This window comes from Pleurodeles waltl, chromosome 1_2 (assembly GCF_031143425.1).
Source record: "Pleurodeles waltl isolate 20211129_DDA chromosome 1_2, aPleWal1.hap1.20221129, whole genome shotgun sequence".
Lineage (NCBI taxonomy): Eukaryota > Metazoa > Chordata > Amphibia > Caudata > Salamandridae > Pleurodeles > Pleurodeles waltl.
The window spans coordinates 600,494,085-600,516,273 of NC_090437.1; the positions used below are offsets into that span (position 1 = coordinate 600,494,085).

Consider the following 22,189-nt stretch of genomic DNA (forward strand, 5'->3'; position numbering starts at 1 on the left):
TTAGGCAGTCCTTCTTCAGGACAGGAAAAAGAAGTGGGAGAAGGAGGAATAAGAGGTCTCCTCGCCGGAGCAACACACATCCTGGTCAGAAGTGGAAACCAGTTGCCTCTCGGCCATGGCAGAGCAATCAAGATCACCTCAGCCTTTTTGACCGCAACCTTACCTGAAAGGATCTGAATAATGGGAACAGAGGGAATACATACAGAAAGCCATAAGGCCAAACACAAGACAGAGCACCAATACCCATGCCATAGAACTCTCCCCCTTAAACAAAACCTCCCCACTTAAGCATTCAGTGGGGAAGTAAAAAGATTCTGAACTGGCTGGCTCCACCCCTGATTCAGAAGATTGAAAATGACTGGATGAAAGGGAAAATCCTGAGATGGTGGAATCTGTATCTGGAGCGTGTCTGCTTTCTCATTAGATATTCTTTGTTTGTGGATTGCCATCAGAGAGATCAAGTGTTTTTCTGTCCATAGAAACACTTTTCTAGCAATTCTCATCAAGACTCAAGACCTGGTGCCCACCTGTCTGTTGAGATACAACTTGGTTTTCATGTATGAAACAACACTGCTTTGCCCTTGACCTGATCCAAGAAGACCTTGAGGGCTAGTCTCACAGCCTATAGCTCCCACCAGTTTGATGATTTTTGAGCTTCCTGGAGCGACCAATGGATCGGAGTCCGATGGTCTGCGGACCAAGCCTCCATCCGGCCAAGCTGGCATCTGTTGTGATGACATCCGGGGACAAAGGAGTCAACAACACTCCACTTGGAATATGGCACTCCCTCAACCACTAAAGCAGACTCTTTCGAACTTGTGGTGAGAATGGAACTATTGCTATCAAATCCAGAGACTCCTGGGAACAGTGTTGAAGGATGCAGCTGCTGAGCTGAAACCATGCCCATCAAACCAGAAAAAATGTGGAGGCCAAATACCCCTTTATCTGCAACCATGAGAGACCTGGAGGATACCCTTGAGAAAGAAGAACATTGATGTGAGCCTGAATAATGTAGATTCTCCTTTGCGTCAGGGAAACAAAGTCTAAATCTGTATGGAACCCTGCCCCTTTAAAGTCCAGATGTTGAGAGGGCACTAAATTTGACTTGTCCCAATTTATCAAAACTGCAAGGGCTTGAAGAACTGACAACTTGACACTCTGGAAAGCAAACACTCTTGTGACAGAGCCGGAATCAACCAGTCATCAAGATAAGAATGTAAGAACATTCCTTTTGTGTGGTGGAGAACCACCAGTAGAGCCTATATCTTTTTTAAATCCCTCGGACAGGATTGTAAACTGAAGGGAAGGACCATGAATTGGTAATCCTGGGGGCCCACAGCAACCTTAGAAACTACTGATAAGACTCTAGAATTTGGATGTGTGGATACACATCCTGCAAATCTATTGACGCCAAATAGTCTCCTGGAGCGATCAACGGGATAATAGCCAGGACTGTTACCATGCAAAAAGAAGTTGTCTTTATGAGTTAAACCATTTTAGGTCTAAAACAGGTCAACATCAACCAGGCACTTTTTGCACCAAGAAAAAAATTGAATACACTCCTCCCTGCTCTTCCTTTGGTACTGGTATGAAGGCCCATTTACGCAACAGAGACTCCACTCCTGAAAAGCATGGCAGTTGAGTATTACCCTTGGTGGATGAGACGTAATGACTCCTGGGTCTGGAGGAGAACATGAAATTCTATGCTTAACCATCTCTTGCTGCGTGTGCATCCATTTGTCAGCAACTGTTTTCCCCCAGACATGAACAAATGTTTTAATCCACACCCCTACTGATTCAGTGACCTCCTGTGCTTGATTTTGTGGACTTCTTTTTGGCTTGTCCAGCCCCTTTGAAAGAATCCTGCTTCAGAGAGTACCATAGGTGTATACCCCCGATTCATTTTTGTGAGTTAATTTGGAAGAGAAAGAACAACATTTATTAATATTGGTTTTAGCTTATAAGGCATAGCATTCTTTTTGATCTTGGAATGCCTTTGAAATCATGGCATCTAATTGCTCTCCAACAGCATCAATCGTTCGAAAGGCATCTTCATCAGAGTTGACCTTTTGACGGCTTCAGTCTTCTAATCTCTCATCCACAGACTTCGGCTGGCTGCTATGAGAAAACCTGTTGATATTGCAGCACATGTGTTGAACTGTCTTCAAATGTCTGAGTCAAGATTGTTGCTCCATTGCCTCTAAAAGATCTGAACATTCGTGACCCTCCTAAATTGCAGTGGCCAACTTGTTGAAGTCTTTTACTAAGGACTGAGCTGTATAAGCCGAATAGGTGCTAGTTTCATTGCAGTAAACAACCTTTTCACTGCTGAATCCACCTTTTCATCTAATGCATCAGTCAAAGTGGAATCCTCAGGATTAATAGAGGTTCTTCCAGTCAAGGTTGACAAGATTGCATCCACCTTCAGATGGTGAGAGAGTCCTCCTCTTCCAACATTTAAACCTTCTGTAGAAATCTTGGAACAGTGGCCTTATCAATCTCCTCCCACTCCCTCATGACCATGTCTTTAATTTGGCCCCGAAACGGCATTGCAATTGAAGATGGTTTAACATATTGTGGAAAAAGTGATTCACCTCCCTTCTCCGACTGAACGGAAGGGAAACCTAGACTGTTCCACATGTGTGACAAAATCTCCCCAATCTCTTTTCTGGTAACATACTTCCCACAGGATGTAAAAGGTTTCTCCATATCAGAGGCAGAAAAATCTGGAGTATCATGATGCTTGGAACCAGAACCAACTGATCATAAATGCTTCTTAGGCCTCTCTGCCATGGCCTTTTTGACTGCTTTCTGATTCCTATCTTGAATCTCCTGATTCATCAGAGGAGAAACAACAGCAGCCTGAGGAGAAATATCCGCTGGTAACTGCCTGGCAGGAATAGGCCCTTAACCATCAGAAGAGGACAACACATGTCGCCATTTAACCTTTATTTTCCCTTCCATTACTTTCCCAAATACAGAGGAGCACAGAAAGCCCAAAATATATAGCCAGAACCCACCAGTCCCTTGACCAGTTTCCTCAAAATCACCGATCCTGAATAATTTGCAACCTACCAATTAAATGAAAAACTTGTTAGCCACAAAATCAAAAGAAATAAGGATAAAAATGGCTGCAAACAAAGCACCAATTACCCAAACTCTGCCACAGCTTAGCGTTGCCAGACCACATTACTGCTCGGTTCAATGCAACCCCTGGAAACTCTTGCATCAGGTTGTACAACCCCAGCCACTCAGTGGCCAATCTGACACAGTTAGCTATTTCCATTCAGCGAAGCAGTGCTAGGCCCTCCCAATCCTTTTGGCTGCAATCCACCTGACCAGAGTGCTCAGCATTCTGCCATAGAAGAATCCATCAATCGATGCAAAAGGTGACCAGGCCCTGCCACCACGAGCCACCTGATAAATGTCTTCCGAGACGTTTATAGCACAGGATGAGTGGTGGGGAGACATTTTTATTGGGAAGCTTAGTATTGGTCTCAGGAGGAGTAATTGCCTCACTTGTAATGAAGCAAAGCGAGGGAGGGATGCTGTTGTTATGCTCCATATCTCTGAAAATAGTTCAAATAATGCTTGCTGGCCTTGGATGCATGAAAGAACAGTAAATATTCCCCTTGTAATCCTTATAGGACTTGGTGTGGTCTTAAAACAGTTTCGTGATCTAGATGGAACTACAAGAAGGGAAGAGGAATCATAAAACCAGATGTTGTGGTGCTAAACTTTCTAGCAATTATTCTGTGAATTCAAGGCAATAGTCATTTACCAATGTTTTGACCATCAAAGGGAGTAAGAAATTTCAGGACTTGTGCAGAACAGTAATTATGTTTGGGATCTCTAGATCACATAGAAGGTGCTTTACCAATGTCATCTCTTGAGACGACCTGCAATTGGTTAAATGTCTGTAAGTTGTGGTCTCAGCAAAAGGGGAGTGGCCAAGATGGCAGCCTGGAGGGACGTTCTCATTTGAGCCCTGTCTGCACCCGGCTGTATCCTGTGTCATCCTGGGTCCTCGAGATAATGTCAACGATTGGAAGGGTGCCTTATTCCCCCCATTCATATTGTCCAGCATCTTCCGCTGCTAACACCTCCAATGATATTGAAGAGCGCCCACCATCTCCAGCAGCCACAAGAGCTGATGCCAGCCTGCCCTTCAAGGACAGCATAGTGTAGCACTGAGGGTTACGAGGCCGAACAGTGCTTTTGCAGATTTCCTGATACTTGAGGGATCCCTTGGGGTGGTAGTTGCCCTCCAGTGCTCAGAGTCTGCTTGTTACAGGAGCCCATACTCTGACATCCAGAGGCTCCTGGTGCACGCGGCCTGGGTTAGGCCTTTGCTGATGCAGTGAGGTGACGCCGTGGGCTGCATGCTGGCCCTACCTTTTGCAGAGAGGTAATTTCGCTGGTGCCGTTGACATGAGTGAAGAGCACCCATCTTCTGTGGTGATTTTGTGAGCTGGACGCTGGCCTCCATCTTTGGCATAGCATGAGGTGTTGTGGGGGCCTGCAAGGCCTGAAGGAGTTTTGGTGGAGCTCTCCGTTCTCTCCATTCTGGGCTTGGAGTTAGACTGCACCTGGGATCCCAGCCCTGGCACCTGGCAGCTCTTAGGGTGAGCAGCCTGAACTAGGCCTAAGCCACAGGTGAGCCACAGAGGTCTGATGCCGCCATGAGTTTTTTCTGGGCTCCCCCCCCACTCCACGAGTTGATTAATCATTGAGATGATTTCCTGCCTGCAGTACTCGGCCCGGAGGCAGGGTGTCTGGGATGGGCAGAGGCCACCCTGGGCCTGGGTGGGTGTGGTCGTCTGTTGGGGGGCACTCACGCCAGTTTCATTGTGAATTAACCTTCCCTGAATGGGGGGGGCACACCTGGACTGAGCCCCTCAGCCTGGATGGGTGATTCACTCTCCGGGTCCCCCTACAAACTTTCTGTGGCTGCTGCCTGGAGGGTGGGCTGCTTCTTTACCCTGCACTATGCTGCCACATGTGTTTGAAGAGACTCACTGCTTGATCTCTGTCTGGTGCCTGTGGCCGCCCCGTCACCCCGGGTGGCTGAACTGGGGACTCTTCTCTTGTCGCATGTGATTTGCCAGCTGCAGGGTGTAGATGGGCCACACTTAACCCTGTAGGATACCAGTTGCCCCAAACTTTCATTTATTGGCGGCGCCTCGTTCCTGTGGTGTCGTTCATAGACATGACACCTTGGGAGACCGGACCTCTCTTACTGTCCGTGTGGGAGTGCGAGCCAGCCTCCTGACAACACAGCACCTGGATCTTCTGCTGCTGCTATAACATGGTGAAGCCTAAAGCAACCAAGACTTATGCCTTGGTGGGGGCAGCCTCACGCCCCAGATGTTGAGGTGGCGGAGGGAGATGGCGCATATGTCATCTTGAGGCCACTTTGGATCAGCATTCAAACCAATTAAAACACATCTTGCAGGCCATACTAGATAGCAAGATCATATTTGAATCTAAGATTGATTTGGTTTCCCTGATTGTCGGACTGCTCCGCGCTTATCACTGCAAGCTGGCAGACCAGGTTGATGATACTGAATCCACCTTGACTAGTAAACGACCCACAGGCGAGACTTACAGATCCAAGTACAGGATATGAAGGCGGACATCGCATCCTTACAACGCATAGCAGAGGACGTGGAGGGCTGTTCTTGGCATAACAATGTACACTTCCCATAACACACCGAGGGCCCTAATGTAGAACTCTTCATTGAACAATGGCTGTTCGAGACGGTGCTGGTTGGCCGAATACCGAAATTCTTCTCCATTCAGTGAGCCCATCACCTTCCTGGTAGACTTCCACTGCCAGGAGTGTACTTACAACCAGTGATTGCCCGACTCCTCAACTTTGGAGATAGAGCTTACTCCTTCAGATTTTTATTACAAAGGGTCCCTGGGGCTTCGAGAACTCTGAAATCACTGCCTATCTGGATTACACCGCAGAGGTACAGAGCTGCAGCGCTTCACACGCAGAAGTGACGCCCAGCTCCGTGCCCCAGGGCTTATATATGTCTTGTTGTTTCCTGCTAAAGTTTGCATTGCAGACTCAACACACACTTCTTTCTGACACCAAAGACTTGGGCCTGGCTCCAAACTAAGGGCCTGGTGAGCAGCCCTGTCCCAGCTCAGGATTCTGGGGATTGACTCACACCACTGTGGCAGAGGCACCAACCTCACAAGCACCACTCTTCTCTGACGTCGGAACAGGCAGCTCATGAGCATGCACAGGCTTTTGAGGGGGTTCTGGATCATCGTCGTAACCCCTTTAAGGCCTTGAGATCCGACACTGCCTCGCACTCTGATGACACTGTGGTCTCCCCCAGTGATGTCACCGGGTGCCCATCGGTAACACCCCCGATGGCTGATGACTTGTGATTTTCTCCTGTTGCATCTTTGCCGGGGTGGACGACTGTAACTCCGTATGGATGGGATCTGCTTGATGACTGGGGGGGGGGGAGAGGAAAGGACAAAGAGCTGGTGTGGACTGATAGCACTACTGTTTGTGGTATGGAGGATCAATAAGATTAGAAATGTTGTGTGTAGTGGCATGTCTTTCCTTTCCTGGATGGGTATCAGTTTTTTTTTTTTTTAGTATGTGCCAGTTTTATTCTGGTATTTGGAGTGATAATGAAATAATAAACTCTATCTCATAAGATTAGTATAGCATGCCGCTAATTATTTAATATTCACGTAATGGTAAACTACTAATGTGTTGTTTTTTTTGCTGCTTAAAATAAATAATTATATTTTCTTAAATTTTAAATGTACTCAGAAAGACAAAAGTCAGGGGTCTTGCTTGAAAATCTAGAGACATCTTCACATATAGTGGTTGCATAATTGTAAAAGTGCATGAAACGGAGAGTAGGGTGCAATGGAGCTCCAAGTAATTAATTAACATTTTATTCTCACTGTTTAGTCCAGATGTATTAACTTGCAACAAACGATATTAACAACCGTTTTAAACCCATATTAAACATATATAACAAATAACGGCTAAAAAAGGTATCATTCAAAAAATACTAATTACATCATTAAATGCAAGACAGTGGTTGAATATGAATGGTTGTAATAGTGCCATAGGAAAGTATGAGCATATATTTTAATGATCAGTAGTTGGTGGTGCTCAGAGCTAAGGCGATTACACTGTGCAGGTAGAGACAGTGACAACAGAGAGAGAGAGAGAGACAGTGACAACAGAGAGAGAGAGAGACAGTGAGAGAGAGAGAGAGAGTGTGTGTGTGTGTGTGTGTGCACATATATATATATGTATGTGTGGGTGTGTGTACAGCTGGTGTCAAAATGCTATCACTGGTAAGTGTAAAACGTTGTTGCTCACGGGAATGTTTATGCACAGCAGCATTTATTTTGCCCATACTGATCGAAGAAACCTAGAGGGTGGGGCTGCTCAGACTTTTCCGGGCGAACGAGTCTGCCCTTGGCCTGGGCACAACTTACCCTATGGAAGAGATGAGCTTCTTAAACAGAAATGTTCGAAGGTGCAGTATTGAGGATGTGAGGGATTGTGGGACTTGGAGTCCCCCCAGCACACAAACAAGATTCAAATGCCTCAGGCTTCTTCACACAGTCTTAACAGCTACAATACAGTGGCGGTTGGTAGACTCGTAATGCAGTGTGGTGTAGAGAGTGTGCGGAGAGCCATTCGGGCTCTCCTCTAATGTTCAGCGTGCTCTGCGTGTCCGGGAGGGGCGCAGAGCACGAGTATAAATAAAGGGCGAACTGCGGTGACGCAGTTCCTGGTGTGCTAGCATCCGAGCACAGTCTCCGTGTCGTTCTTTGTGTGACCCAAGGGCGATTCTACATTGGCGACGAGTGGGATCGTATACACCGCATGGCTGATATGAAAAAAAAAGAATAAATAATGAGGTGAAGCTCTCTCCCCCTCAAAAAGAACATACCGTCTTGGGCGAGGTGTGGCGTAGAATGTGACCACGTCGGAGGCTCTGCGTGGCCTCAGTGAGGAAGGCGATCGGTGGTCCTGGCTCGGTGGAGCCCGACCGCCTCATTTCCTGCCTGGCGAGTGTGCAGCCCGGCTTCCTGCCTGGGAAAACTGACGAAGGTGAGCCACACCCACACCCCAGGGGAGCTGTCACGCGGGAGCGGAGCGCTGTGAAAGGCGAGGCGTTTTGTTGCTAAGCGATAGCAACAGTGAACGCCGCTCGCGTTCTGGAAGCCGGAGGCTCCCTCTGCAGGAGTTGTGAGAGGGCGTGTCTCCTCTGTTCCAACGCCGGAGGCTCCGGATCTGAGCCGGTAGGCAGAGGCCTGCCTACATGAATAAAAGCTGACTGAAAAAAAAAAAGTACACAACAAGGAAAAAAAGCACAAACAAAAGGGGAGCAATTTTAAAATAACATAAGGAGTGCACACAAGAAAAAAAAACACAAAATAAATAATAGTAGCAAATAAACAAAGGTTGAAGTTTCAAAAAATAAAATTATAAAACTTTAGCCTCTTGAACCAGTGGAGTGGGAGAGCGCAAACATGAGTGCCCCGCCGCAAGAAAATGCAAATGCGCCGCCACCACCAGGAAATCCCCAGCTCCCGGCAAACAGTGTTCATTCTTCAGTCACATCATTACCCCCGTTTAGCCAACTGATTGATCCGGCCACTGCTGCAGCAAGATGGCGCCTATGGATAAATCGTCTAGACAACTATTTTTGTGCTACTAGGGAAACGGATGGAGCAGTACGAAGGTCTTTAATGCTTTTGATGGACGGAGATGAGCTACAAGAGCCGTTTGATTCCCTCCCCGATACAGGGGACAAATCTGACTTTGATGCGGCTGTAACAGCTTTAAACAGACACTTTGATCCTCAACTTAACTCCGACTATGAACGTTTCAAACTTAGACAGGCGCAACAAACGGAAGTTGAGTCAATGGACATGTTCTACGCCAGGTTGAGAAAGCTGGCGAGTTTGTGTACAGGACTCAACCAGCAAGAAGAGATCCGGGCTCAAATTATCCAAGGCTGCAGGTCCAATGCCTTAAGAAAGCTTATTCTTCGGCAGCAGGGTATGTCCCTGGACAAAATTCTAATTCTTGCACGGTCCCATGAACTGTCTGCGGTATGGGCAGACGCAATGGCGGCTGTGAGAGGTCAGTCGTTGGCTGCAGCGTCGTCGACCCGTGCTGTCCAAGTAAAAGAAGAGCAGGTAGATGTTGTTCAGGCACGCCCGGCAACACCGCGCAGGCCGAACCTCGCCAGACAGTGAACGTGCCTGTGGAAGCTGTGGCTACGTACACAGAGCTAACATGGGGTGCCCAGCAAAAGGACAGTCGTGCAACCGCTGTGGTAAAGCAAATCATTTTGCAAAAGTGTGCAGGTCAAGGAGGCATAACCAAGGGGATCAGAAGGGAAAGGATGCTAATGTCAGGACTGTGTCCAAGAGTGCTGAAGAGGTGAGAGATCACACAACGTTGTGTAGCCCCGTTTTTGAGGAAGATGAGGAAGAGGACATTTTTGTGATTTCATTCACTGGAGGGAGGCAACAAACAAAAAGAGACCGCCTCCCATGAGCAATGTACAAGTCAATGGCACGTTGGCATCAGTACTTATTGACACAGGGGCATCAGTCAACGTTATGGATGAGACCCTATTTCAGTAGTTGACCCCCCACACCGCCACTTACCCCGACTGCTACCAGGATATACAAATATGGAGGACGAGACCCTCTTCCTCTTAAAGGAACAGTGGAAGTGTCCGTGACCAGTGGGGATCGTTCAACAGAGGCAAAGTTCTATGTAGTAGCAGGGGATCGAGGCACTCTGTTAGGGTGTCATACGGCAGAAGATTTGGAGCTGGTGTTCTTTGCACGTCAAGTTTATGACACTCAGGTGGAACGCCTCCTCAGCGAGTTTCTGCAACTCTTTGAGGGGTTGGGATGCTTGAAAGGAAAGCGTGTTAAACTGCACATAGATCCTAGCGTTGTCCCTGTGGCTCTGAGGCACCGTCGTGTGCCATTCCACTTGCGGCCTGCAGTCGAAAAAGAATTGCAACTGCTTGAAGACCAAGGAGTCATTGAAAAGGTAGATGGGCCTACGCCCTGGGTCTCACCGTTGGTGATAGCGCCAAAACCCAAACAGCCTGGAGCTATTCGCCTCTGCGTTGACATGCGCTTGCCTAATAAAGCCATTCGAAGGGAGAGACACATAACGCCCACTATGGATGACATCATAGCAGATCTGAATGGGGCGCAGTGGTTCTCAAAACTGTATCTTAACGCTGGATATCATCAACTGGAGCTAGATCCTGAGAGTAGGAACATTACCACTTTCTCAACGCACGTAGGGCTACGGAGATATAAGAGGCTGAGTTTTGGGGTGTCTTCGGCCGCTGAGGTGTTCCAGAATGCTATCAGAGAGACTTTGTCTGGATTACCGGGGGTAATCAATTTGAGCGATGACATCTTGATACACTCCAGGACGAGAGAGGAACATCATCGTCATCTAAGAGCGACATTGCAAAGACTAGCGGAAGCGGGACTAACACTTCCCAAAAAGAAGTGTGCATTTTATCAAACATCAGTAGATTTTTTTGGTTACATCTTTTCGAAGGATGGTCTACAAGTGGATCCACGTAAGGCTGAAGCAATTCGTCAAGCCCCAACTCCGCAAAATCCCATGGAAGTACGCAGTTTCCTGGGGATGGCCACGTATTGTGGGAGGTTCATACCACAGCTTGCCACCATGTCGGAACCTCTTAGACAACTCACAAAAGGTCAACACCACTGGGAGTGCACTCCTGAGGCACACAAGGCGTTCGAAGACATTAAGGCAGCGTTATTGGATAGGTCAACTATGGCTTATTTTAACCCTAGTAGGCGAACAGAAGTGGTGGTGGATGCAAGCCCCGTTGGGCTTGGGGCTGTTCTTCTTCAAGAGCAAAGACATCAAGAGTGGATTCCCGTTGCATGTGCCAGCCAGGCTTTGTCGGCGGTTGAAACACGGTATGCGCAGATTGAGCGCAAAGCTCTAGCTATTCGGTGGGCATGCCAGCATTTTCATTTATATCTGTATGGGCATGAGTTTCAAGTAATAACTGATCACAAACCTTTGGTTTCGTTGTTTTTGGGTAGCCCACATCTTGCACCCCGAGGATTGAACGATGGACTGTTCTGCTTCAACCTTATCGATTTACAGTCATTTATCGGCCTGGGGCAAACAATCCAGCAGATTATTTGTCTCGCCATCCGTCTCCTAAGGTACTTGATTCTCACCAAAAACAAGATGAAGAAAGCACTGAGGTTTTTGTCAGCATGGTCGTGTAGTCGGCATGTCCTAATGCTCTTCTCATAACCGACATTGCGAACGCTACCCAGGATGATGTGGTGCTGAATCATGTTAAAGAGGCGTTGAACTATAAGAAATGGAAACACTTTCTAGAGAAGACGAATGCGTCCAGCTCAGACCAGAAGTTGGCTATGCAGGGCATATGGAAGATACGTGATGAATTGTCTACAGATAATGCCGGACTGATCTTGAGGGGAAGGAGAATTGTTCTTCCTCAGTGTCTATGGTCTGGGGTGATCGAGTTGGCTCATCAAGGGCGTCAAGGTGCTGCCAAAACCAAAGCCAGTTTACGTACCAAAGTGTGGTTCCCTGGCATGGACAGTCAAGTTGATGAAATGGTAGGGAAGTGTCACTCCTGTATCATCACATCGGTGGAACCGCCGAGCTGCCCGGTGGTGACTGAACCTGCTACTTTGAAACCGTGGACCAAGGTGAGCATGGACATTGGGAGTTTTCCGGATGGAAGGCTGACTGCCGTCATGATAGATGCTTATACAAAGTTCCTTGTGGTCGAGATCATAGCGTCCACGGCGTTTGAAAATGTGCGGCCAGTTCTTCAGAAGACTTTTGCATTGTTTGGGCTACCCGACGAAATTAGAACAGACAATGGGCACCCATTCCAGGGGCAAGAGTTTTGCTTGTATCTTGATGGGTTGGCGATTCATCATCGCAAGATCATGCCCTACTGGCCTCAGGCAAATGGGGACGTTGAAAGATTCATGCGAACCTTGAAAAAGGCTCTCAGGATCGGGGTTGAGATACGGGAGGAAAGCGAACAGTGCTTGCAACAGTTCTTGAGTGCCTACCGTCAAACACTGCAAAGCACCACTGGGTGTGCGCCCCCGCCGCTTTGATGTTCAAAGTGTCTTCACGTGACTGTATTCCATCTAGTCCAAGGTGGAAACCACCTGTGTTGGATATTAAGGCCACTCAGAGACAACGGGAAATTACTAATCAGAAGGCCAGTGGAAAACGAAGAGCCAAGTATCGAGAGTTTCAGGAAGGTGATCGAGTGCGAGGTACGATTTACGCCCCAATCCTGTCCCCAGCAGTCAGTTTAAAGATTTTGTCTGTAAAGCAGGCTGTTCGTGAACTGTGTTTCGTTACCATCTTTCATTGACTGAATACTAATGAAGCCCGATATTGATAGTATAAGAAGGGGTCCGGAGGTCAAAAGTGAACAGTGTTAGTGGGAAAATGGGTTTTTCCTAGATTATGTTATTCAGTTTTATTGTTATTTCTATTATCTTCCCTAAACTCATTCACCCCTTTGGGGGTCTGTGGGGTAATGTTCAATTGTTTTTTTAAGTTTACAGGTTAATCCCTGTCCGTGTGAAGTAAAACATGGGGGGGATGTAGAGTGTGTGCGGAGAGCCATTCGGGCTCTCCTTTAATGTTCAGCGTGCTCTGCGTGTCCGGGAGGGGCGCAGAGCACAAGTATAAATAAAGGGCGAACTGCGGTGACGCAGTTCTTGGTGTGCTAGCATCCAAGCACAGTCTCCGTGTCGTTCTTTGTGTGACCCAAGGGCAATTCTACATGTGGCATAAAACGCCACACCAAACTGTAGCAAGTATGCAAGATCTACCCTCTTGAGAGGTTTTGGAACGTTTCACCTGTCAAGGTATTTTTTGGAAAAATGGCAAATGCAGTGCACTTTGCAACACGTTTTCCAAAGAAATTAGCTTAAAATCCAAAGGTTTTGTATGAATTTCGAAAGAGAAACTTGAAATATCCCAACTCTTTAACGTTTGCATTAGTTGAAATCATGTACGTGACTGGCTTTGCCCGTCAAGAAATTGTGCATCCAAGTGACGCACTGCATGCTAGTCATACATGGCAAAATATCCTTCTCTACAGTGTGCCATCCTGAATTTAATAGACTGTGCTCTTCTGTGTGTCAACACATCTCTTAATCTGTGATACATCCCGCTACTCACATTCGACTCTTCCACGTTTAAGAGATAAGAATGTAAATAGCAAGTGTGCAACTGCTCATACCTACCTTGTCTTCATTTAAGCGGCAGTGGTCTTCAAAATTACCAAATCAGTAAACCTCTTTCCTCACATTTCTTAAAACCAATGTTTTTGTGCCATAACAGCATGCCTTTCAAACACTGGAAACATTTTGTAAACCACCAAACAAAAAATAGCAGCACTCCCGCTAATGGAGCTTGATGCACAGCGTTAAAGCCTTATTTGTATGGTGCATGCTGCATTTTATATAGTGTTTCATTATAACTACCTCAAGAGTTCACAACGGCATAATTCAGGCCTTATATGCTGCCGGCTATGGACGAAGTCCAATATTATAAAAGCAGGGCCTGCATGCCACGAAGCAAAAAGCAGCTGTCTCCAACTACCTCGAGCACAGAGCCATCATTGATGCTGGGTATAAAGGAAAGAGCATTACATCAAGCTCAAGGGAACAGAACATGGCCAATCAGTGTATCAGCTTCAAAGTAAAGTCTCAAAGTGATAGGCCGTGTTCTGTGAACCTCCACCCCCGCACTGCACCTTGTGTATGTGACTAGGTTTACTGCCAGCCAGCACTGGAGCCAATCTAGATGCTGCTCTCATAGTATTTATCTTGGTAACTAGCATAAGAACAGCGCCATGACTGGTTAGAGCATTGCAAACCCTGCGCTCCGTAGGATACCGGGTGCCTGTAGCTATACTACCCTGGCTTCCTTACCTTGCGCAGATATAAGAAACCTCAAGTGTGCATGTCCGGCTGGACACAGTAAGACAACGGTCCAAACTGACATGCGCACTTCATTTCAATCCCTCGAAGGAGAGTAATTCTTACTTCCTACTGCCAATCAAGCCCCACTCTGCCCTTAAGCAGCACAGTAGCGACCTGCAACACAAGTGAGAGAATGCCACTAGCAGGCAAAAACCTGTTAATTAAATGCAGTTTAACTCTGAATTGTAGTAAGAGTTGGCTCACAGCAGGGGGCAAAAGCCCTTTTGCCTCAAAGAAGTAACAGCCCATGCTACAATATATTCCCTCTAGAACTGATTTTTAATAATGACAAAAATTAACATAATGTCAATATTAACTAAATGAAACATATATTTCAACTAAACATATTAAGGTTCCTCTTCCAAGATGAGAATGATTAGTTGTTATGCTAGCAGATTTTGGCTAGCAAGTAGAATTAATTTACCAATTGTATAAGATACTTTAACAACTATTGGCTACTAACTATCAATTGAAGTAAATAAAGTTATTATACAGATTAATACGGGAGACACTTGCAGACTTGTTTTTATCCTTTGCCGGAATCAAATGCTTCCTGGAAGTCAATGGACCTTTTTGACCCAGAAAGAAGTGTGGTGAACTGTACACAACATTAGCATTAACGCCACCTCAACACTTTAGACACCATGACCAATGTAGCCACAGAAGGAAAACACCAATCAGGAATAAAATGCAATGCTGTATTTTATAACCTCAAAACTAGTATCATAAAGACAGTACATAAAATCAAATTATAAAGGTATATAAGCACCATAGGCTGCCCAAGCAGAGAAACAAGTTCAAACAAATTAGCATTAACACAATTGGGCTTTCAAGAAGAATCATGCATATCATTAATGAAATTATCGGAGATACAGAAATATATCTCAGGTCAGATTGTATCAACATTTGTCAAGTTCACTTAAGCAGAGTATGACATTTTTTGGGCTGGACACAGGTTGTCCCTATAGCTAACCAAATTAGGAAATGCATGTGTGGGGACAGACACATACAGACAGGAAAACAAAAGAAGACAAAAATAATTTGGGAAAAATATCTCTCGGACTACAGACTACTAGCTAGAAAAATAAAAGTGAGTGTCAGCATGATAGATTCTATTCTAGTAAAAAGGACACGTCAAGGGGCAACGGCAGTCAGCTGAGAGAGGTATACCTCTCTTCAAGGGACAACATTCAGGGATTCTTCATCAGCAAAGCTTCTCAATCAGCAGCAAAGTTTAGTCAGGTGTGTCTTCAGGCAAGGTGCAGAAAGAGAATGTAATCTGAATCCGACTAAAACCTTATAGTCCACCCTTAATATAAAACACATAAATCAAATTGATTCATTAGTTTGATGGCATCATGTCATGTCAAAGGGGCATCAACCAGTCATCAACAACGGTGATCTTAAAGTTGCAACAGTCCGTCAAATTCTCAGACTTTCCCTGAGAACAATCTTTCATCCGTGTGAATCCGTAGCATTGTAGCAAGGTTTAATTTCACACTAAGTCCACAGGCCTGGATGTTCCTCTCCAAGGTCAGTAAACTAAAAATCTCTGTGAAATGGAACAATAATCCTATTGCTACTTTAAAAGCTTCTCATGAGAATGGAACAAAAGAAAAACTTATGTTAGAAAGAACAATGATTCATCACTTTCACATGACTGCAAAATACGAGATCTGCAAGCCTCATTTAGGCTAACATAAGAAAATCAGTTGCATTACGGTTAATCATTGCAATTTAATAAAACATGTAAAATATAAACTTATCGATATTAATACTTCATTAGGATGAACAATACATTTTGCTTTATATGATAACTTTGCCAGTACATTTGTTACCTTCTTGCACAAATCTTTAAACTCATAAATCACTCATTAAACATTGAAAAATGAAATTCGTTTTGTTGCAAGCAATTAGTCTAGAGTCAAAAAACACTTTAACATTAATTTTATTTCACTAACATAGCATGTAATAAAGAAGGCACAATTGTTACCACCAACAGATGAAAACCTAAGCACATTTAAAATGTGTGTCAGTGCAGCTCCCTACGTTAGGCGGTCAAAAATGAAAAATATCATCGCCTTCTGCTGATGTCTGAGTCACTAAAAGCATTTCTAAAATTTACGCTCCAATACACTGAAGACACTGTGAATTAATAGCCATGGTTAAGGTTCGGAGGCACTGTCATGTTATGGTTATTGGGGATGGTGTGAAATTTAATACACATTAAAAGTTTAAAAAGCTGCACCACCATTTTCTGAACTAATCTATACATGTTAGCATTTGTCATGAAACACTTCTTTACAGTGTTCGGTTATTTTACAAGGTACATTTGGAGATAAAGATCCCTGGAACATCAGAGATAAGGCCTCCTGGGGGAGTCAACGGAGTCCACAAATCCAGGATTCACCGGAGATGATCTTAAAAACTGCCCCTGGAAATAACTCCTGCCTTAATGATGAAAAAGAAAATGGAAGCAATAGTGCACCGGTAGGCTTAATCTTATCCTATCTATATGAAAAATAAAGTTTCTAAGGGTGTTTTAAAGTCAAAGTCTCATACACCACTAAATTCCTATGTATGTAGTTATGTGTGTGTATCTGTAAAGCATAAACATACGTAAAGAGCAAAAGAGCACTAAAGAAGGGTGGAGGTCCTGTAATACTGTTTCTTTACAATAAGAGGATGGAGATTCCCATTGTGAAGAACTGTAATGTTTTCTAAAAAGACACACTTTCAGATTATTTCTAAATTTTAGGAGCATTGGAACAGTTTTGATTTTGAAAAGGATTCCATTTCAGATCATCAGAGCATAGGTGAAGAAGGTCTGGTCCTGTGGTTTCCTCTTTCATGCAATACTTTTGTTAGACCTGGAATCCTTGGTGTGGCTTTCTCCTAACTTTTTCCTTCAGATCTTGTGTTTTTGCTGGCCTTAGGACTCTGCACACTTTACCACTGCTAACCAGTGCTAAAATGCTTGTGCTCTTTACCTAAAACATAGTAACATTGGCTTATACCCAATTGGCATATTTAATTTACTTGTATGTCCCTAGTAAACTGGCACTACATGTGCCTTGTGCCTGTAAATTAAATGCTAATAGTGGGCCTGTATCACTGGTTGTGCCACCCACGTAAGTAGCACATTAAACATGTGTCTTAGGCCTGCCACTGCAGAGCCTATGTGTGCAGTTTAAACTGCCATTTAGACTTGGAAAAGTAAACCTTTTGTCAGACCCAAACCGTCTAGTTTAATACATATGTCACCCCTATGGTAAACCCTGGAAAGTCCTAACATTTTAATGCATACAAGTCATTCCTACGGTAGGCTCTGGGCAGCACAGAGGGCAGGGTGTAATGTCCTACCTCCCAAATACATGTACTTTTACATTTTACGTGTCTGGTAGTGAAAAACTCTTACATTTGTTTTTCACTACTGCAGGACCTATCCCTCCAATAGGATAACATTGGAATTGCCTTATTACATTTGATATGTGTAACTTTCAAGTGGGAAGAGATAACTAGTTATTTTTTGGTATCTCCAGAATCACAATTTAAAATCCTAACTTATGATGAAGTCAGATATTTCATATTGCAATTCTGAAAACACCACTTTTAGAAAGTTGGCATTTTCTTGGCCCAACCATTTAGTGTCTGTAGCCTGTCTCTGGGTCACATGACAGGTGTAGCTGACAGTTGGGCTTTGTGTGAATAGGGGAGCAGGGAAATGGGTCAATAGTTGCTCAGTTGATTGAGGTCGGCTGTGGCTTCTTGTGGAGGGCGTGGACTTCTGCAAGTTTCCATTCCTATGGGAAAGTAATGGACGTGATGGGGGTGTTGATCATGTGTGTCAGGGTGGTGCTGACTGGTGATGTTCCCAGGTTGTAGATGTGGTGGGGCAGAAACCACTAGGCACCAGGGGTCTTTTTTTCTTTGCGCCGTCACGCAAGGGGAGCGACCTTGTAGGCAAGGATCGCTCACCGGAGGGGTGGGGGGGCAAATTTCTTTTAGGCCATTTCTGCCCCCCCTGGGCAGATCGGCCTATTGTTATTTGGCCGATCTGCCCCCAGGGGGGGCAGAAACCTCTAGGCACCAGGGCTAATTTTTTTTTTAGTGTTTTTTTTTTTTGTTTGTTCGTTTTTTTTTAGAGATGGGGAGCGACCCCTTAGGCAAGGGTTGCTCCCCTGGAGGGGCAAATTGTATTTAGACCATTTCTGCCCCCCTTGGGGGCAAATCGGCTGATTTTAGGTGAATCTGCCCCCAAGGGGGGCAGAAACCACTAGGTACCGGGGATCTTTTTTTTTTGCGCTGTCACGCAAGATGGGAAGCGACCTTGTAGGCAAGGGTCGCTCCCTGGGGGGTGTGGGGGGGCAAATTTATTTTAGGCCATTTCTGCCCCCCTGGGGCCGGCTGAGCTAGAGGCCAAAATCCACAGGCAGGCACTTTGCAAAAAACACCTCTGTTTTCTGTGAAAAAAAGTGATGTGTCCACGTTGTATTTTGGGGCATATCCTGTCGCGGGCGCTAGGCCTACCCACACAAGTGAGGTATCATTTTTATCGGGAGACTTGGGGGAACGCTGGGTGGAAGGAAACTTGTGGCTCCTCTCAGATTCCAGAACTTTATGTCACCGAAATGTGAGGAAAATGTGTTTTTTTAGCCAAATTTTGAGGTTTGCAAAGGATTCTGGGTAACAGAACCTGGTCATAGCCCCACAAGTCACCCCATCTTGGATTCCCCTAGGTCTCTAGTTTCAAAAAATGCACAGGTTTGGTAGGTTTCCCTAGGTGCCGGCTGAGCTAGGGGCCAAAATCTACAGGTAGGCATTTTGCAAAAAACACCTCTGTTTTCTGTGAAAAAAAAAAAATGGGATGTGTCCACGTTGTGTTTTGGGCCATTCCCATTTTTTTATCTTTTTTAAACGAAATTTTCACTGTATTTTGGGTAATTTCTTGGCCTCCTTCTGGGGAACCCACAAAGTCTGGGTACCTCTAGAATCCCTAGGATGTTGGAAAAAAAAGGACGCAAATTTGGCGTGGGTAGCTGATGTGGACAAAAAGTTATGAGGGCCTAAGCGCAAACTGCCCCAAATAGCCAAAAAAAGGCTTGGCACCTGAGGGGGAAAAGGCCTGGCAGCGCAGGGGTTAAGGTCATTAAAGCTAACTGAAAATACTCGCCACCTTCTTTTGCTCAGTGCATCTTGTCCAGTGACAGAGGTAAGGGCAGGGACTGCTGCACCACATACCTTACATTTGCTCGACTCGACAATCATAGTCTTGGAGCTGAAGCATCCAGTGGGGGCTTGGAGAAGGTGCCTTTGAACAGGGGTATTAACTGTTTCTGGTCGGTAGTCCGAACAAAGTGGTGTCCGAAGACATAAAGGTGAAAGTGGCGACGTGCCCAATTGATGGTGATTTTTTAGTTTAGGAGTACCTTTGCTCCGATGCTGTCAGGGATCAGCTGGCAAAGGCCACAGAGGCCCAGTCACCACAGGATTGCTGTTGTGATAAAATGACCCTGAGGCCTGTCTGGTGTCAACTGCCAGTGTCGTGGACCTCGAGGGGTGAAAACAGGCTAACTTGGTGTACACAGGCAGTGCATCTTTCATTGCTCAGGAAGCCCTGGCTTCATCTCTTTCCCATGTACATCGGGTTGCGGACTTGTTGAGCTCTCTTAGTGGCTGCGTCAGGTTGGTCAGATTGGGTATAAAACTACCACACCTAGGAAGCCTCTCACTTCTGAGACATTGAATGGTGCTGAGGCATCCTTAACACCTTCCACCTTTGTGAGGTCAAGGGCAATGCCATCAGCTGGGAAAATGCATCTGAAAAAGCTTATCCTTTGTGTCAGAAATTTGCACTTGTCTCAGTGCAACATAAGTCCAGACTCTAGGATCCTGTGTAGTACCCCTCTGACACAATGATGGTGTTCTTGAATCATTGTAGCATGCACAAGGATGTCGTAGCTCATGTTGACAACTGCTGGTATCCCTGCCAGCACTTGTTGGATACATTTTGCAAAACATCTGCTGCACTGTGGATACCAAAGTTGAGGCAGCTGTAGCGTTGGAGCCCCACATGTGTTGAGAAGGCCATGATGTTTTTTGACTTGGGTTGCAGAGTATGATGGTGATACCCTCACCTAAGGTCAACTTTGAAGAACCAGCTAATGCCACTAAACTCCTGAATTTGGTCAATGGTGGGGGTGAGATGGTCCTCTCGGTGAATTGCTACATTGAGCAGCCTCATGCCTACACAAATGCTGACTTTGTCTGGTTTCTTTGGCACGAAGATTGGGATACCCATGGGGTCGGGCAAGTAACCTTTTTAATGTTACCACCCTTCTCCAACTTGTCCAGCTCTGCCTCAACTTTTGGCCTAATTTGATATGCTATTTTGCGATGTCGTATGGGTACTGGTGGGATGGCCTTTTCGATACGCAACCATACCACTTTGTCATTCATGCACCCAATATCTTCAAATAAGTTTGAGAACTCAGCAAGGAGGAAGGCTAATTCTTCAGTATATACACCTTATGCAAACTCAACAAGTTCCAGGGCTTTGGCAGTGCCATTGCTGAGTAGCATGCCCTGCCAATCTTTTGCAGTGCAAATGATGGTGTCTACCCTTGCGCTGCCATGCAAAATCTGGGTCTTGAACCTTCCAAGCATGGGCAGAGATTGGATTTCTCCATAGCCAAACACATGGATCTTTGCCTGGATCACTTGGTGCTGCTTTGGCAAGGCCTTCTACATATGAACTGACATGATGTTTATGGAAGCACGTGTCGATGGTTGCTATGACACAATATTGCGAAATGGTTATACTTGCCACATTCAGGGCACTTCTTCCCTGTTCCAGGAGTCAGTTGGCATGTGGGTGTGCCCGCCACAGTATCCACATTGTTGGATTGTCTCTGGTGTCTTCTTCAACTTATCTGAGGGTGACTTCTTATGAACTGTGTTCAGAGGTTCTGTTTTTACTGTTCGGTGTAAGGCAGCCTCCATATCTGAGGCTCTTGCAAGCTCCTTTGAGTGGCCCATTGTGAGAATGTCTTGTAAGGACTTGCCAGACTCTTGAAGGATGTTTTCCAGTAATTTTGTCCAGGCACAACCTTGGAAAATGTGTCTGCCTGTTTATTCTTGCTCATCCATGGACCCACAAGTGCTGATGAGCTCCATGAGCCTGCTGTAGAAACTGTTGAGGGGCTCCTCTGCCTCCTATCAAGCCTGTCTGAATATGAACTGTCCGTGGTCCAGGTTAGCCTTTGGTTCGAAATGAGCATTGAGGGCTGTGACAAGGATGTTGCACATCTTTGGCGTAGTCTCTGTCAGTCTTTTGTAGATCTTATGAATTCCTTTTTTACCAAGGTGAAGTAGTAGCACCCTCTTCCTTTCAGCAATTATGACTGTTGCCTCAACATACAGCTCTAAGAACTGAACCCAGTCTCATCACTTGGGCGCCTGCCCGGACAAGGGCCTTTGATAATGAATGACTCAATCACTGGGACACCTGCCATGATGCTGCGATACTGGTCATAAAGGAACGTAACATCTGCTGCTGTGTTTTCGGGGATGTCGAGGCATCCGATTGCTGCGGTGTCACCTGCTGTCTGCGTTGTGATTTGCTGTGTGCAGGTAGGAAACAGTCTTTCATCAGAAGTGTGGGCTGGCCGAGGATGCGGGGCTCAGTAAACATCAGGTGCGGCACAAGTGCCACCATCAAGCAGTGTGGGTCGATAGCCGCGGCGGCTGTGCAGGGCAGCACTGTGGGGCTGTGGCTATGCCTTCCTGCCTGGTGCTCCATGAGCACAGTGGCTGCTAAAATGCCGGGCGGCCCTTGCACACATCGCCAGAAGGGAGTTCTCCTGTGTGCTTGGTCGCACCTGCTGCTTATGGTCTGCCAGTCAGCACAAGAACTGCCAGCCACAAACTGTGTTGGGTGGTCACCAGTCAGTATCACAGGAAGAAATCAGGCATCTCCAGCAGGCATGCAGGCCTATACCGCCTCATCGCCACTGTAGAGATCAGCAGGACTGGCTTTCCTGTGTACTACTTTGACCCCAAGTGGTAGGCCCAAGATACCGAGGCCTAGAAATAATTGGAAACAGAC

At 45.8% G+C, this 22,189-nt stretch overlaps 1 protein-coding gene across 2 annotated transcripts in view; it reads left to right on the forward strand.

Moving 5' to 3' along the window:
* Positions 1-22,189, forward strand: part of LOC138301837 (cilia- and flagella-associated protein 337-like) — a 455,621-nt gene that overhangs the window by 418,415 nt on the left and 15,017 nt on the right. For both annotated transcript variants that reach the window (XM_069242337.1, XM_069242343.1), the window contains exon 24: positions 16,409-16,572. In XM_069242337.1, coding sequence (XP_069098438.1) covers positions 16,409-16,572 — 164 coding nt within the window. The remainder of the gene's footprint in view (positions 1-16,408; positions 16,573-22,189) is intronic.